The 18236-nt window shown below is 47.9% G+C and overlaps 1 protein-coding gene and 1 pseudogene across 8 annotated transcripts in view; both read left to right on the top strand.

Moving 5' to 3' along the window:
- The window catches only part of Pip5k1a (phosphatidylinositol-4-phosphate 5-kinase type 1 alpha), a 43821-nt gene extending 41987 nt beyond the window's left edge, over window positions 1-1834 (top strand). For all 8 annotated transcript variants that reach the window (XM_042279493.2, XM_042279492.2, XM_076574548.1 and 5 more), the window contains one exon: window positions 342-1834. In XM_042279493.2, the coding sequence (XP_042135427.1) occupies window positions 342-344 (3 nt within the window). In that variant the 3' untranslated portion in view covers window positions 345-1834. The remainder of the gene's footprint in view (window positions 1-341) is intronic.
- Window positions 1835-11862: 10028 nt separating this feature from the next.
- LOC102914035 (mRNA-decapping enzyme 1A pseudogene) lies at window positions 11863-14059 on the top strand (annotated as a pseudogene).
- Window positions 14060-18236: the final 4177 nt, after the last annotated feature.

Raw genomic sequence — 18236 nt, 5'->3', positions numbered from 1 at the left:
TGCCACCCCCACCAGGCTTGTGGTTTTAAAACTTCATACATACTTGGAGCTGGACGTGGTGGCACACGTCTTTAATCCCAGCACTCGGGAGGCAGAGGCAGGCGGATCTTTGTGAGTTCGAGGCCAGCCTGGGCTACAGAGCGAGATCCAGGACAGCCAGATCTACACCGAGAAACCCTGCCTCAAAAAACAAACATAAAAAACAAAAACAACTTCATACTTTGGAAGTTGAAACTAAAAAGAGAAGGGAAAAAGTCAGTTTTGCTAGCTAGGATGAGAACCTTGAATTCCATTCCTGCCTCCTCGTCTCATGGTTGACTTTACATTCTTGCTCTTTTCAGTGAGCAGTGAGCCTCAGAAGACCTGAGACAAGACTCTACTGTCGCTTTGATCCCAAGATGTCAGCCCTTGCCCCGGGAATGCTGAGTCTTCTTCTTGGTCATCAGGAGAGGAGAGAAGCGTGGAGCTAGCAGAGCTCTCTAACCCGTCTCCCCTTGGCCGGGCACCAGTGCCTTCGACAGTTGAGGACAGCAGCGTCCCCACCACTCCAGATGGGTGGCATGAATCTTTCCTGGGTCAGTCATGGCTTCTGTGACTGAATATTTTCAAACCCCATTCTTCGTGCAGATGTGGGGCTGCTGGACAAGGTGATTTTCTTCTCTTCACCTTTTACCTGGAGCTGGACTCTTAACTTCCTCAGGACAGACTGGCTGGACATCGTTCCCACATTCGCTCTTCCCTCTGGTCTTTGAGAAGACCCCAGTGATTTTTATTATAAAGGTTTTCTGGGGGAGATTAAGGATGATCCTACTCCCAGCCTTCTTTCTTCCTTAAAAAAGGAAAAGAACAAACAGCACACGACCTAGAAGCTCTAGAGGGTTAGGAAGTGCCCTAGTGTTTGTGCAGCAGAAAGACTGTGACGTTCCTGCCGGCAGCTGCTCTCTCCCTACTCGGGGCTGAGGGGGTGGAGAGGGCATGGCCACCTGTACCCTTTGAGAAGACAGGGCAGCCATGCCAGGAGAGTAGACCTTCTTAGCAGGATTCTACTCACTGCCAGGTCACACAGTTACTATTTTGCAATTTGGAATGTATTCTAATAGTTTTTCTAAATATAAAGAATTATCAAATGATTTTAGACCATTCTCCAAAGGAGATTCCTTTGTTCTTCCCTTATTTTCCAACAGTATTCTGCTCTTTGTGGAGCTATGGTGGAGGGAGACATTTGTGTCTGTTTAACAGGCAGTCGTATCTATGAGGCTAGAGAATATTTTCTTAAACTTCGGGGGAGCTGCAGACTTCCCTCAGTAGGGTGATTGCCGTGCCCCCTGGCCTGCCCCCTGCTCTGTGTAGAGAAGCTGGAAGTGGGGTCTCGTGAGGCCTCTCCTCCTCTCAGGGTTGTGGTCCGTCTGGTCCTGGCCCGTACAGGGGCAGTACATGGTGTTTCAGGCAGGCTGTTGAAATCTCCTGTTGTTACTTCTCCAACCCATCCCACCTTGATAGCGAGTTAGCCTGTCCCCGTAACTGTCTATATTAGACGTCCCCGCCAGGTTCTGGCTGCCTGTCTTTGCTGCCATGTTCTTTTTTACAAGAAGGAAAGAAACAATTCTTGCTATTTTTTTCATAATTTACTATTTATGATGTATTTAAGTGTTTTATTCAGGACAGAGTTCTGTAAGGGGTGGGAGGGAATATCTGAGGGTGGGCTGGGACTTAGGGAGTGGACCTGGGGAGTCAACATTTTTATGGAGTGTTACTATTTGTCTCTACTTTGTATTGTTGAAAAATGACAAATGCAATATAAAAGAAATAAATACCTGGTTTTAATGTACTAAAATTGTATCAGTTATTTAGACCCATTTTTAAATATTTTGATTAGCCTGATAGTGATGGTTTTATTACATTTTCATACATGTAAATGAAGTACATGATCGTTCTCACCTCCCTTGTCACCCTTTCTGTCCCTTGTTGGGGTAGTTGTTGGTGCTGGGGTTAAACCCAGGAAGAAAGAACTTGGGCCTGACTGTTGAGCCTTCTTGGGTCTTTTCCACATCTCCTCTGCTCCAGCTCCCTCCTCCACCCAGGCTCGGTGTGGGTTAGAATGAGCAAAATCTTGAGCAGCCTTCCCATCCTTCAGCTGAAGTCTAACTCAGGCTGAGAGCAGGGGCTTCAGTTCCCATCAGAACAGTTTAAACTTGACGAAGAACTCTTGCAGAGATTGTAACTCGGTCTGTTTAACTCAAGGGTTTGAGAATCCAAAGCTCCGGATGAAGAGAAGAGGAAGAGGAAGGAGAGCAAGATGTCAGTTGGCCCTAGAAGGCCTTCTGACTAACCCGGAGGCTCCCTTAAGGAAAGCTCTTTCTGGGCTGGAGAGAGGAGTCCGGCTAAGAACACTGGTTGGTTAGTTCCTAGCACAGACAAGGGGCCTCACAACCCTCTGTAACTCTTATCACAAAGGGTCTGACACCCTCTTTTTGGCTCTGTAGATACCAAGCATGTATGTGATGCACATACAGGCAAACACTCATAAAATGCATCCCAAAAGATAATGGTGTAAATTTGCATTTAGGCTCTTCAATAGGAAAGTGAGCTGGGCTCATTTTAATGCCTGGAGATGGGGAAGCTTTTAAGAGTCAGATTTCATGTATTCGTGTGTGTGTGTGTGTGTGTGTGTGTGTGTGTGTGTGTGTGTGTGTGTGTGTGTGTGTTTGCACATAGGTATAGGTTGCATACGTGTGGAAGCCAGAAGACAGCCTTGAGTGCCCCTTCCCACCCTGTTTTGTAAGAAACGGTCTCATTGACAAGTGTGTCCCACTGTGCCTGCCTTGTGTGTGTCCGGTCCTCGCGCTTGCTCGGCAGGTAGTTCATGGCTGAGTTGTCCCAGGCTGGAGAGAAGCGGTCAACTAAACCTTGTTCTTTTCACACCAATACTCCCTGTCCTGTGGAGATCATTAGAAGAGTTGGAGCCGCTGCCGCAGGAGTCCTGGCTGGCAAGCTTTGAGGAAGTTTCTTTTCCTCTGCCTGAGAGCTGGTTGAAAGGTGGCAGCTGCATGCTCCAGGAAAGCCGCACGCAGGAGCTGTGAGGTCTGGCCGGAAAGGAAAGGCGGGAGGTTCAACCATGACCATCAGTGTGAAAGCTGGACACCAAGGTCTTTGCCCAGAGGATGGGGGCCCCAGATGGTTCTAGATGGCAGGGGTTATCCCCTCTTTAGAGATGGTGACATTCTTGGGAAGGATGGGGACAGAAATCGCTGTGGAAATGGTGTCACATGAAGCAGCTCATTCTGCTGACACTGAGCTATACCGTCATGTAAATAATTTCCATAGTAATAAATCGATGACATCTAAACTAATGGCAAAAAAGTGATATTTTTAAAATATTTTCTTTATTTTTATTGTATGTGTACCAGTGTTGGCCTGCAGGTATATATGTGACCACACATATGCCTGGTGCTTGTGGAAGCCAAAAGAGAGCACCGTATTCCCTGGATTGTTTTATTTTCTGGTTTTTAGAGACAGGGTTCTCTGTGTTGTTTTGGTGCCTGTCCTGGATCTTGCTCTGTAGACCAGGCTGGCCTTGAACTCACGGAGATCCTCCTGGCTCTGCCTCCTGTGCTGGAATTAAAGGTGTGTGCCACCACTACTGCCTGGCTCTGAATTTTTTTTTAAAGATTTATTTATTTATTTATTGAATTTATTTGTTTGTTTATTTATTTATTATGTATACAGTGTTCTGCCTGCATGCATGTACACCTGCAGGCCAGAAGAGGACACCAGATCTTATTAGAGATGGTTGTGAGGCACCATGTGGTTGCTGGGATTTAACTCAGGACCTCTGGAAGAGCAGCCAGTGCTCTTAACCTGAGCTGTCTCTCCAGTATCCAAAAATGATTATTATAAACACTTAGGTAGCAGCTCCTGAGCAGTGCATGAGACATGGGGATCAAAAGAAGTAAACTGGCCATCAAGAGTTACAGTGTTCAGGAGTAAAAACACACAAACTCATTAGCTGTGAGACAGTGAGGGACATAAGTACTGTGAATGATACACAACAAACCGTGGGAGGTCCAGGGGTTGGAAACACAGCACTGCACAGTGCCTGTCTAGCATTCCCGAAGCCCTGCTTTAGTTCTCCAGTACTAAACGACCCCCCACCCCCCAGCAGCCTTTAATCCCAGGACTCAGGAGGCAGGGGCAGGCGGATCTCTGTGAGTTCAAGGCCACCCTCGTCTACAGAGAGTTCCAGGACAGTCAGGGCTACACAGTGAGACCCTGTATCCTAGCATTCGGAATGTGGGAGGAGGAGGATCAGAAGTTCTGGGTCATCTGACTGTATAGTAAGTTTGTGGACAGCCAGGTGTACAAGAGGTCCTATCTCAAACAAAAATGGATGTGAGCCCAATCTGGCTGCCACTTGTTACCCCAGTTGATCTCCAGGGTTGATTTGGCTGATCTGGCTGGCTAAGCAGGTGTCCCCTTCCTCCCTCCCCGCTCCATGTGCATCCTTCCCGAGAGTGTGCAGCTGGGGGATGGGTGCCCATGAGGCAGTGAGAACGATCCCTACCCTACCCCAACAGAGGAGGGTTGGTCTTTGGTCAGGGGGATACGAGTAGCTGCACTCCCCTGCTAGACACTCCAGACAAGCTCTCAAATAACAAATTCAATCAGAGGAGATAGTGTGGGCCAGAAGTGTTGGCAAAGATCTCAAGCACAAATGCTGCTGAGAATGAGAATGGTCCGCATGTTTTCTGAAGCAGTTATAAGGACACTGGACTAGATCCAGGTAGACACCGCTAACACTGTAAGCCTGAGGAACCTGTGTGGGCTGCTGGTGTTTTGAGATAAGGCCTCACTGGATAAGCTCAGCTAACCTGGAGCTCACTGTGTAGACCAGGCTGGCTTCCAACTCAGAGATCCACCTGCCCCTGCCTCCAGAGTGCTAAAATTAAAGGTCTGCACCACTATGCCCTGCTAACATTTGGGTATGAGTTTTTATTTTTACACATTTATTTTATTAGTGTGGGAACTGTGACCTGCTCATCCCACAGCTCAAGTGTACAGGTTGGGGCAACATGAGGGCGTCAGTTCTCTCCTACCACGTGGGCTCTGGGGTTGAATCCTTAGGCCTTATCAGCCCGTTGTCTTCTTTTGTTTTTGGAACAGAGCCTCAGCCAAGGCTGACCTTGAATTGACTAGGTTGTGAGGCTGGCCTTGAACTCCAAACCTGCCTCTGCCTTCCCAAGTACTTGGACAGTTTATCAGTTTTTTGGTTTTAATTTTTTTTTTCATTTAAAAAACTTTTGAGGAGAATTCTGGGAAGCAGAAGGCTGAGGCAGGAGAAACTGCCAGCTGCCACCATGACAAGCAGCATGTGAAGACACCGAACGTTCATCCAGCAACTGATGGAAGCAGATGCAGAGATCCACAGCCAAGCACCTGGCCAAGCTCCGGGAGTTCAGTCGAAGAGAGGGAAGGGGGATTTTATGAGCAAAGGGGGCCAAGATCATGATGGGGAAATCTACAGACAACTGAACCATATGGTGGTATTGTGCATGCCAAATACTGTGCAACCTAATAAACTTTATCTGGAGTCAGAGACAGAACAGCCACTAGATACAGAGGCTAGAAAATGGTGGCACTCACACCTTTAATCCTAGCATTCCAGAAGCAGAAATCCCTCTGGATCTCTGGGAGTTCAAGGCCACATTGGAAACAGCTAGGCATGGTGACACACGCCTTTAATCCCAGGAAGTGAGGGCAGAAAGGTATATAAGGCATGAAAACCAGGAACTGAGCTAGTTAAGCATTCAGGCTTTTGTGCAACAGTTCAGCTGAGACCCATTCTGCATGAGGACACAGAGGCTGCCAGTCTGAGGAAACAGGATCAGCTGAAGAATTGGCGAGGTGAGTTGGCTGTGGCTTGTTCTGCTTCTCTGATCTTCCAGCAGCGTTCACTCCAATAACTGGCCTCAGGTTTGATTTTATTAATAAGAACTTTTAAGACTCCTGATACAGAACCAAGTTTGTAGGAACTCACGAACTTTGGTCTGAGAGCTGTGGAACCTGCATGGGACCAGACTAGGCCCTCTACATACTGGAGACAGTTGTATAGCTTGGTGTGTTTGAAGGGCTCCCTGGCAGTGGGATCAAGATGTATCCTTGGTGCAAGAGCTGGCTTTTTGGAGCTCATTACCTGTGGTCGGATGCCTTGCTCAGCCTAGATGCAAGGGGGAGGGCTTGGTCCTTCCTCAACTAAATGTACCAGGCTTTGTTGACTCCCCATGGGATACCTTACCCTTTTGAAGGAGGGAATGAGGGGGTTGATGGCATGGGGTGGAAGCGGGGAGGCTGGATTGGAGCGGGAGGAGGGATGAGTGAGGGATCTGTGGTTGATATGTAAAATGAATTAAAACATTTCTTTAAAAAAATGAAAAAGCAGAGTTAACAACAGTTCTGATAGAAATTTCATGATCACTTGTCAACCCAAATAAAGAAGCATTCTTGTTTTTAGGTTAAAAAAAAAAAAAAAACTTTTGTGGTTTTTCAAGATGTATTTCTTTTATATGTATGAATGCTTTGCCTTCATGTATGTATATTCACCGTGTGTGTGATGGTCTCAGAGTCAGAAGAAAGTGTTGGATCTTATCTCTGAAGCAAGTTATAGATGGTTGTGATCCACCATGTAGGTTCTGGAACTCCAGTTCCAGGGACTCTGACACCCCCTTCTGGCCTCTGTAGGCACTGCATGGTCACAAACACCCATACACATAAAATTTAAAAATAGATTTATTTTTTGACACTTAAAAAAAAAAATTCCTGTGCAAGGTGTCACACCACAGGCACCGGATTCCCAGAGGCCTGCCTGTGCACCAAGACACAGCCTTGGTGCAGTGAGAAGGGGCTTGGACCTGCCTAGGCTCAGTGAGCTGGGCTCTGCTGACTCCCCATGGGCGACCTCGATTTGAGGGATGTGGGGTGGCTTGGGAAAGAGGACTGGGGGTGGGAGGAGGGAGGAGGGGGGGTCTGTGGATAGCATGAGGAGTGAGTAGAAAATTTCTTTTTTTTTTTTCTTTCTTTTTGGTTTTTCGAGACAGGGTTTCCCTGTGTAGCTTTGTGCCTTTCCTGAAACTCACTTGGTAGCCCAGGCTGGCCTTGAACTCACAGAGATCCGCCTGCCTCTCCCTCCGAGTGCTGGGATTAAAGGCGTGCGCCACCACCACCGCCCGAATGAAAATTTCTTTTTCTTTTCTTTTTTCTTTCTTTCTTTTTTTTTTTTTTTTTTTTTGGTTTTTCGAGACAGGGTTTCCCTGTGTAGCTTTGTGCCTTTTCCTGGAACTCACTTGGTAGTCCAGGCTGGCCTTGAACTCACAGAGATCTGCCTGGCTCTGCCTCCCGAGTGCTGGGATTAAAGGTGTGTGCCACCACCGCCCGGCTGAAAATTTCTTAATAAAGGAAAAAAAATTCCTTTCTTCCTTCCAAGCGCTTCTGTACACTGCTCCTTGCTCTCTTTCAAATTCATAGCCTCTTTTTTTGTTAATGGTTGTTATATGCATAGGTGTGTATGTATAATCCTACTCCTGTGTATGTGTTCAGGGCTGACCGTTGGGTACTGGTTAACCAATCAGTGTACTCTTCCCCGAGGAGGGACTCCCAAGCCACCCAAGCTTTCTTAGTTGCCTGTAGTTCTCTGTGTAGGGTTGAGGCCTCGTGGGCTTCCCTGTCCACTTTGACATGTGCATTGTTGTTCTTGTTCAGCTCATGGTTAGGCAGTCACGTTGGTGAGACTTTATGGTGTAGCTTCTGACATTACTAACAGATACAGTCTCACAGCAAACTCCCTGACCTCTGGCTCTTACAATCTTTCCAGTCTCTCTTCTACAATGTTCCCTGAGCCTTAGGTCTGGGAGTGTTTTGTGGATGTATTCTTTGGGCCTGGGCTCCACATCTCTGCATTTTGATTATTTGTGATTTTCTGTAATGCTCTCCATCTGTTGTAAAGAAGTTTCCTTTGTAAGAAGAAGGGTGAGGACCACACTTATCTGTGCACTTCAGGATAAATATCTAGGATGCATTTAGGGATGATGCTGGTTTAGTAGTGTGATGATTGTAGGCTCTCCTCCAAGACCCATGACTTCACTAGCCCTGGGTTTCCAGAACTAGGCACGGTTTCCCTTTTGTTGAGCAGGTCTAAGGTCCAATCAGAGGGCCCTTAGTTACTCAAGTTTTGCATGCCACTGCTGCACCCTTGGAGTTATCATGCCCCTGCTTGGCATGGATGTGGTTCATAGGCATCATACCTAGGTAAGACTGTTGTTAGCGTCCATCCTTTGGAAGCTTGCATGGTTCCTTCTGGTACCATGACAGCTTGTCCTCAGGGAGGGAGCATTCAGATGAGTTCAGTTCAGAGGCCTCTAGCCCTTACTTCTGAAGTGTACGGTGTCTTGAGCAACAAGTCTTTATCTCCGGTGCGCAACCAAGAGCAGTAACAATGGCCAGTAATGTTTTGGGTGCCTCTTGGGCAACCCTGACCAGCAGCACCTGACGGCTTCTCATGCCTGGTGTTGAGGTTAGATGTTCTTTTGTTAGATGGTCATTGGCTCTTGGAGAGAACATTTCCAGACCAGATGGGAAACTTTCATTTAAACTATATGTGTATTTATAGACAGATTTATGTGTATTATAGATTTGGGGTTTTGTTTGTTTGTTTGTGGTTTTTTATTTCTATTTATTTCTTTAGTTAATTTTTTTGAGACAGGATTTTGTAGTTGTTTTTTGTTTTGTTTTTTGCCCTTTACACTTTTACTCCTTGCGGGGCCTGCCACCCAGCTCCCAAATCTATCACACAGAGTCTTATTCTCACTTAGGAATGCCTGACCTTAGCTTGGCTTGTTCATAGCCAGCTTTTCTTAAATTACCCTGTCTGTCTTTTGCCTTTCTCTATTTCTGTGTACCTTTGCTTTACCTCTTACTCCATGTCTGGCTGGGTAGGTGAGTGGCAGGCCCTGGCGTCATCCTCCTCTTCTTGCTCCCCAATCATCTCCCAGATTTCTCCTCCTATTTATTCTCTCTGCCTGCCAGCCCCACCTATCCTTTCTCCTGCCTTGCTATTGGCCATTCAGCTCTATTAGATCAATCAGGTGTTTCAGACAGACAAAGTAAACAGCTTCACAGACTTAAACAAATGCAACATATGTAAGGATTGTGTCCTTAATTACGTCATCAGCCTGCGACGGCGTCCCAGCCTAAAAAGCGGGGGTCCCCTCTCTGTGCCCTCTCCGTTGGCACTCTCTCCTTCCGTGTTCTCCCCACTCGGCTCCGTCGCTCTCCCCCCCCCCCCCAATAAAGCTGTAGAAAGGTAACCATAGCTCGTGACTCTTCTGTGGGCCTGGCTGCCACAGGCAGCGACCAGCCACAAGCACCACCGCTTAACCAACAACACGTCTTTGCATTATTAAACAAATGTTCCACGGCACAAACAAATGTAACAAATCTTAAAATAATATTCCACAACAGAATTTCCCTATAGCCCTGGCTGTCCTGGATCTCGCTCTGTACCCCAGGCTGGCCTTGAACTCACAGAGACCCACCTGCCTCTGCCTCCCGAGTGCTGGGATTACAGGTGTGCGCCACCACCGCCTGGGATCGTTTTGTGTTTTTAAAAGGTAAATGTTGATAACATGACTCCTTGTGACCTTTCTAGACACCCCTACTGTCAGTTTCTATCTTTGCTCCTGGATTCATCTCCCTAATTAAAGCCGCCACCCCCTCCCCATTTCCCATTTCCCGATCAGATCACTTTTATGTACCCTGCTATTCCCTTCTCTATTCCTCCCCAACTCTTACCACAGCAATTGCCCCTTTGAGAAGTGGCTGTGGCTTGTTTCCTCTGATCTTTCACCATTTACCCCAATGTCTGGCTCCAGCTCCAGGTTTTTATAAAACCATTTAGGATTCCTGCAACATCTGGTGTCCAACTTTTGGGGCACAAATTCACAAAAAAGCCACTTGCCTATGGCTTTGCAGTCACCAGCACAGGCTGTAGCTACAAGAAGCCGGAGTCTCCACGCCGCCAGAGTCCCTGCCTGATGCAGAGGCATCAGATCTCCCTAGAACTAGAGTTACAAGTGGTTTTGAACTACCTGATATGGATGCTTGAAACTGAGCTCAGGTTCTTTGAAATAACAGTTAATACTCCTAACCATCCAATTTAGTCACTGTTCTGTTCTATTGCTGTGAATCAACACCATGACCACTAAAACTCTTATGAAAGAAAGTTGCGTTACATTCATTTATGCTGTGGAATATTTGTTTAATGATGCAAAGATGTGTTGCATTCTTTTATGTTGTGTTCATTTAACTCTGTGAAGCTGTGTTACTTTGCCTGCCTAAAACACCTGATTGGTCTAATAAAGAACTGGCCAATAGCAAGTCAGGAGAGGGATGGGTGGGGCTGCCAGGCAGAGGGAATAAATAGAAGGAAAGAACAAGAAGAGATGGAGTGAGAAAAGGAGGAGAGGAGGATGCCAGGGGCCAGGCACACAGCCACACAGCCAGACATGGAATAAGAAGGAAAGAAAAGTGATATAAAAATAAAAAAAGATCAAAGCCCAGAGGCAAAAGGTAGATGGGATAATTAAAGAAAAGCTGGCTAGAAATAAAGCCAGAAAGTTATAAGTCAGAATAAGTTTCTGTGTATTTATCTGGAAGCTGGGTGGTGGGTCCCTAAAGAGAAAACAAAACAAACAAAACAAAACAAAACCAAATACAGAAAGTATTTAATTGCAGCTTGATCACAGTTTCAGAAGCTTAGTCCATTGTCATCATGGTGGGAAGCATGACCACACACAGGCAGACAGGATGCTGGGAAGGAGCTGAGAGTCCTACATCCAGCTCCATAAGAAGAGAGAGAGCCACTAGGCCTGGCTTGGGCTTTTGAATCCTCAGTGTCCACCCCCAGACACACACTTCCTCCAACAGGGCCACACCTCCCAATCCTTTCAAATAGCGCCACTCCCTGGTGACCAAGTGTTTAAACCCATGAGCCTATGGGGGCCGTTCTCATTCACACCACCATCCCGTTTCTCCAGCCCCTCTCTTTTTTCTTTTCAATAGAAAAGTCTTATTCAGAGGCAGGTGAAAATACAGAGGATATACCCTGCAAGGAAGAAGTGGGCTGCAAGCATCTGAAGAGACCATTGTTTGTGTTTTGTGATAGGGTTTTGTGTAACCCAGAGCAGCCTAGAACTGCCTCTGTGCCTGAGTCTGCTGAACTCCTGATTCTCCTGCCTTCTCTTTCCAAGTGCCAGGATCAACAGGCAAGCACCACCACATTCCTTTACCCCATTGTCTAGTGAACCACAGCTTTTGTTCCACCGGGCGGTGGTGGAGCACACCTTTAATCCCAGCACTCAGGATGTAGAGCCTGGTGGATCTCTGTGAGTTCGAGGCCAGCCTGGGCTACAGAGTAGTTCCAGGACAGGCACCAAAACTACACAGAGAAACCCTGTCTCGAAAAACAAAGTTTTTGTTCCCAAAACTCAAAGTATCTTTTGTCAAGGTTACTAATACCTGCCCGGCAGTGGTGGTGCACCCCTTTAATCCCAGTACTCAGGAGGCAGAGCCAGGTAGATCTCTGTGAATTCGAGGCCAGCCTGGTCTACAGAGCGAGTTCCAGGAAAGGCGCAAAGCTACACAGAGAAAGCCTGTCTCGAAAAACCAAAAAAAAAAAAGGTTACTAATGCCCTTATGTTGTTAAATAAAGGTTGTAATCTTACTTGACATGTTGGCATCATCTGACTGAAACATTTTATTCTTTTTAAGAATTTATTTATTTATTTGTTTGGTTGGTTTTTGAGCTAGGTTCGGCTCCGGGATCCAAGATGGAGTCGTTGAGTCGAGCGAGGCTTGAGATGAGTCTGGCGGCCTTGAAGCGACGCGACCCCTATATCACCAGCATCACAGACCTTACGGGCCACGTCGCGCTCTACACTTTCTGCCCTAAAGCCAACCAGTGGGAGAAGGCTGATATAGAAGGGACCCTATTTGTGTATCGAAGGTCCGCTTCACCTTACCATGGTTTCACCGTTGTCAACCGACTGAACATGCACAACCTGGTCGAACCAGTGAATAAAGATTTGGAATTTCAGCTCCACGAACCATTTCTTCTGTATAGAAATGCAAGCTTGTCGATATACAGTATCTGGTTTTATGACAAGAATGACTGTCACCGCATAGCAAAACTCATGGCTGATGTGGTCAAAGAGGAGACACGGCGATCCCAGCAGGCTGCTCAAGAGAAACAGAGTCCCAGCCAGGCCAATGGCTGCAACGACCAGAGGCCCATTGACATCCTGGAGATGCTCAGCAGGGCCAAGGATGAGTATGAGAGGAATCAGATGGGCGGCTCAAATATCTCCAGCCCTGGGTTACAGCCAAGCACTCAGCTCTCCAATCTGGGAAGCACCGAGACACCAGACGAGACACCCTCTGGGTTACAAGATAAGTCTGCTCCATCGGGTCACAAACACCTGACAGTAGAAGAGTTATTTGGAACCTCTTTGCCAAAGGAGCAACCATCAGTTGTGGGTCTCGAGTCAGAAGACGTGGAGAAGCCGCCCGGAGATGATGAGCAGTCAGCGGGCGTGCCACAGTCTGAAAACCTGGGTGTCCATTCTGTTGCTCCCCACACAGTCCAGCCTGAAGTCAGCGCCCTCCGTGCTCATCACTCCCGCCTCCATTGCCCAGTCAGGGGAAAAGCATGCCGCAAGCTACACAGTCCCGCTGAGCCCGGTCCTCAGTCCTGCTCTGCCAGCCGAAGCTCCCACCACACAGGTTCCTCACTTACCTCGGAATAGCACCATGATGCAAGCAGTGAAGACCACACCCAGACAGAAGTCTCCAACCCTGAGCCAGCCAGTTCCTGAGCTAAGCCCCTTCAGAGCCCCAGTGAGTCTGTCAAGCCCCACTGGCACATCCCTCCCCAGCGTTGATCTGCTCCAGAAACTCAGGTTGACCCCACAGGATGACCAAACACAGTTGCCGCCGCCGCCTCTTGGAAAAGGTGCAGTGGCACCTGGCATTTCCTCAGCAGCTGGCCGGCTGGCCACCCCTGAGAGCTTCATAGAGCCTCCCTCTAAGACAGCAGCAGCCAGAGCAGTGCCCTCAGCCTCCCTGAGCAACATGGTGCTTGCTCCAACCCTTCAGATTGCAGGCCCTGCGTTGGTCACTGCAGCAACCACAGCAGTGTCTTCTATCCTGCTGTCCCCCAGTGTGTTCCAGCAGACAGTCCCCAGGTCCACAGACCTGGAGAGGAAAGCAAGCTCTCCCTCTCCCCTCACTGTTGGAACGCCAGAAAATCAGAGAAAGCCTTCCATTATTCTCAGCAAGTCTCAGCTCCAGGACACACTGATACATCTAATAAAGAATGACTCTAGCTTCCTCAGTACACTTCATGAAGTCTACCTGCAGGTGTTGACCAAGAAGAAGGACAGCCACAACCTATGACTGGAGTACAGTCAATGTGAGGGTCAAGGGTGCACCTCAAAAACAAGCAGGCTTCCTCATGGAACATCTCAGTAGAACATGGAGCTTTGAGAAGCCTGAGTTTGAGCCTTTGAGAGAGCCTTGTTCCTTAAGGCTGTTTTCTAGAGACATTCTCAGTGATGATGGAGGTTTCACTGTGAAGCATCCCCAGCAGACCTTTGTTTGACAAAGACAGCAGAAAAGACCATTGTGTTGAGTTCGGTGGGGTGTGGAAGGAGGAGCCTGATTATCAGCTTACTTTCCAGGCCTCGTTCGGGGGCCCCCAGCCTTGTAGCAGAGCCCAGGGGAGCCCAGGCCCTCCTCCACTGCCGGCCTAAAGCGCTGAACTGAATGTCAGCTCCACAAAGTAGCTTCGAGTTCTAAGGATCAGAATTAAGTTGGTTCTTTAGAAGGTATTTGTTCAAGTGAAGTATGTTTTCTATGAGCACCCCGCTTGGGCCTTAAACTTCTGGGATTTCTTTGTGTTTCGTTAAGTGTCCCGGTCCTGCCCTGTGCAGACTCAGGCTGGCCTGGGCTCTGGTGGAGGAGGCTGGGAACCTGGGAAGCAGAGGCTGGGCTGCCCAGATCCACATCCTACCAGAGGCTTCGCTCTTAATAAACTCTCCAGTGCTTTGGAAGTGTCAAGTGTGAGTGTGACGCACAGCCTTATTTCTTTTTCTGTCTAAACAGTTCAAGTTCTTGTTGATTGTCACCCTTTCTGTTCCTTGTTGGGGTAGTTGTTGGTGCTGGGGTTAAACCCAGGAAGAAAGAACTTGGGCCTGACTGTTGAGCCTTCTTGGGTCTTTTCCACATCTCCTCTGCTCCAGCTCCCTCCTCCACCCAGGCTCGGTGTGGGTTAGAATGAGCAAAATCTTGAGCAGCCTTCCCATCCTTCAGCTGAAATCTAACTCGGGCTGAGAGCAGGGGCTTCAGTTCCCATCAGAACAGTTTAAACTTGACGAAGAACTCTTGCGGAGATTGTAACTCGGTCTGTTTAACTCAAGGGTTTGAGAATCCAAAGCTCCGGATGAAGAGAAGAGGAAGAGGAAGGAGAGCAAGATGTTCGTTGTCCCTAGAAGGCCTTCTGACTAACCCGGAGGCTCCCTTAAGGAAAGCTCTTTCTGGGCTGGAGAGAGGAGTCAGGCTAAGAACACTTGTTGGTTAGTTCCTAGCACAGACAAGGGGCCTCACAACCCTCTGTAACTCTTGTCACAAAGGGTCTGACACCCTCTTTATGGCTCTATCGATACCAAGCATGTATGTGATGCACATACAGGCAAACACTCATAAAATGCATCCCAAAAGATAATGGTATAAATTTGCATTTAGGCTCTTCAATAGGAAAGTGAGCTGGGTCATTTTAATGCCTGCAGATGGGGAAGCTTTTAAGAGTCAGATTTCATGTATTCGTGTGTGTGTGTGTGTGTGTGTGTGTGTGTGTGTGTGTGTGTGTGTGTGGTTGCACATAGGTATAGGTTGCATACGTGTGGAAGCCAGAAGACAGCCTTGAGTGCCCCTTCCCACCTTGTTTTGTAAGAAACGGTCTCTCATCGACAAGTGTGTCCCACTGTGCCTGCCTTGTGTATGTCCGGTCCTCGCGCTTGCTTGGCAGGTAGTTCATGACTCAGTTGTCCCAGGCTGGAGAGAAGCGGTCAACTAAACCTTGTTCTTTTCCCACCAATACTCCCTGTCCTGTGGAGATCATTAGAAGAGTTGGAGCCGCCGCCGCAGGAGTCCTGGCTGGCAAGCTTTGAGGAAGTTTCTTTTCCTCTGCCTGAGAGCTGGTTGAAAGGTGGCAGCTGCATGCTCCAGGAAAGCCGCACGCAGGAGCTGTGAGGTCAGGCTGGAAAGGAAAGGCGGTAGGTTCGACCATGACCATCAGTGTGAAAGCTGGAGAACAAGGTCTTTGCCCAGAGGATGGGGGCCCCAGATGGTTCTAGATGGGCAGGGGTTATCCCCTCTTTAGAGATGGTGACATTCTTGGGAAGGATGGGGACAGAAATCGCTGTGGAAATGGTGTCACATGAAGCAGCTCATTCTGCTGACACTGAGCTATACCGTCATGTAAATAATTTCCGTAGTAATAAATCGATGACATCTAAACTAATGGCAAAAAAAGTGATATTGTTTAAATATTTTCTTTATTTTTATTGTATGTGTACCAGTGTTGGCCTGCAGGTATATATGTGACCACACATATGCCTGGTGCTTGTGGAAGCCAAAAGAGAGCACCGTATTCCCTGGATTTTTTTATTTTCTGGTTTTTAGAGACAGGGTTCTCTGTGTTGTTTTGGTGCCTGTCCTGGATCTTGCTCTGTAGACCAGGCTGGCCTTGAACTCACGGAGATCCTCCTGGCTCTGCCTCCTGTGCTGGAATTAAAGGTGTGCGCCACCACAACTGACTGGCTCTGAAATTTTTTTTAAAAGATTTATTTATTTATTTATTGAATTTATTTGTTTGTTTATTTATTTATTATGTATACAGTGTTCTGTCTGCATGTACACCTGCAGGCCAGAAGAGGACACCAGATCTTATTACAGATGGTTGTGAGGCACCATGTGGTTGCTGGGATTTAACTCAGGACCTCTGGAAGAGCAGCCAGTGCTCTTAACCTGAGCTGTCTCTCCAGTATCCAAAAATGATTATTATAAACACTTAGGTAGCAGCTCCTGAGCAGTGCATGAGACATGGGGATCAAAAGAAGTAAACTGGCCATCAAGAGTTACAGTGTTCAGGAGTAAAAACACACAAACTCATTAGCTGTGAGACAGTGAGGAACATAAGTACTGTGAATGATACACAACAAACCGTGGGAGTTCCAGGGGTTGGAAACACAGCACTGCACAGTGCCTGTTTAGCATTCCCAAAGCTCTGCTTTAGTTCTCCAGTACTAAACAGGGGTGTGTGTAGTGCCAAGGGGGTAGGGGTGGGGGCGCACAGCGTTTAATCCCAGCACTCAGGAGGCAGGGGCAGGCGGAGCTCTGTGAGTTCAAGGCCACCCTCGTCTACAGAGAGTTCCAGGACAGTCAGGGCTACACAGTGAGACCCTGTATCCCAGCATTCGGAATGTGGAAGGAGGAGGATCAGAAGTTCTGGGTCATCCGACTGTACAGTAAGTTTGTGGACAGCCAGGTGTACAAGAGGTCCTATCTCAAACAAAAATGGATGTGAGCGCAATCTGGCTGCCACTTGTTACCCCAGTTGATCTCCAGGGTTGATTTGGCTGATCTGGCTGGCTAAGCAGGTGTCCCCTTCCTCCCTCCCCGCTCCATGTGCATCCTTCCCGAGAGTATGCAGCTGGGGGATGGGTGCCCATGAGGCAGTGAGAACGACCCCCACCCCACCCCAACAGAGGAGGGTCGGTCTTTGGTCAGGGGGTACGAGTAGCTGCACTCCCCTGCTAGACACTCCAGACAAGCTCTCAAATAACAAATTCAATCAGAGGAGATAAAGTGGACCAGAAGTGTTGGCAAAAATCTCAAGCACAAACGCTGCTGAGAATGAGAATGGTCAGCATGTTTCCTGAAGCAGTTATAAGGACACTGGACTAGATCCAGGTAGACACCGCTAACACTGTAAGCCTGAGGAACCTGTGAGGGCTGCTGGTGTTTTGAGATAAGGCCTCACTGGATGAGCTCAGCTAACCTGGAGCTCACTGTGTAGACCAGGCTGCCTTCAAACTCAGAGATCCACCTGCCCCTGCCTCCAGAGTGCTAGAATTAAAGGTCTGCACCACTATGCCCTGCTAACGTTTGGGTATGAGTTTTTATTTTTACACATTTATTTTATTAGTGTGGGAACTGTGACCTGCTCATCCCACAGCTCAAGTGTAGAGGTTGGGGCAACATGAGGGCGTCAGTTCTCTCCTACCACGTGGGCTCTGGGGTTGAATCCTTAGCCCTTATCAGCCCGTTGTCTTCTTTTGTTTTTGGAACAGAGCCTCAGCCAAGGCTGACCTTGAATTGACTAGGTTGTGAGGCTGGCCTTGAACTCCAAACCTGCCTCTGCCTTCCCAAGTACTTGGACAGTTTATCAGTTTTTTGGTTTTAATTTTTTTTCATTTAAAAAACTTTTGAGGTGAATTCTGGGAAGCAGAAGGCTGAGGCAGGAGAAACTGCCAGCTGCCACCATGACAAGCAGCATGTGAAGACACCGAACGTTCATCCAGCAACTGATGGAAGCAGATGCAGAGATCCACAGCCAAGCACCTGGCCAAGCACCTGGCCAAGCTCCGGGAGTTCAGTCGAAGAGAGGGAAGGGGGATTTTATGAGCAAAGGGGGCCAAGATGATGATGGGGAAATCTACAGACAACTGAACCATATGGTGGTATTGTGCATGCCAAATACTGTGCAACCTAATAAACTTTATCTGGAGTCAGAGACAGAACAGCCACTAGATACAGAGGCTAGAAAATGGTGGCACTCACACCTTTAATCCTAGCATTCCAGAAGCAGAAATCCCTCTGGATCTCTGGGAGTTCAAGGCCACATTGGAAACGGCTAGGCATGGTGACACACGCCTTTAATCCCAGGAAGTGAGGGCAGAAAGGTAGGTATATAAGGCATGAAAACCAGGAACTGAGCTAGTTAAGCATTCAGGCTTTTGTGCAGCAGTTCAGCTGAGACCCATTCTGCATGAGGACACAGAGGCTGCCAGTCTGAGGAAACAGGATCAGCTGAAGAATTGGCGAGGTGAGTTGGCTGTGGCTTTTTCTGC

Source organism: Peromyscus maniculatus, chromosome 6 (assembly GCF_049852395.1).
Source record: "Peromyscus maniculatus bairdii isolate BWxNUB_F1_BW_parent chromosome 6, HU_Pman_BW_mat_3.1, whole genome shotgun sequence".
Taxonomy (NCBI): domain Eukaryota; kingdom Metazoa; phylum Chordata; class Mammalia; order Rodentia; family Cricetidae; genus Peromyscus; species Peromyscus maniculatus.
This window is presented reverse-complemented; position numbering and strand designations above follow the sequence as displayed.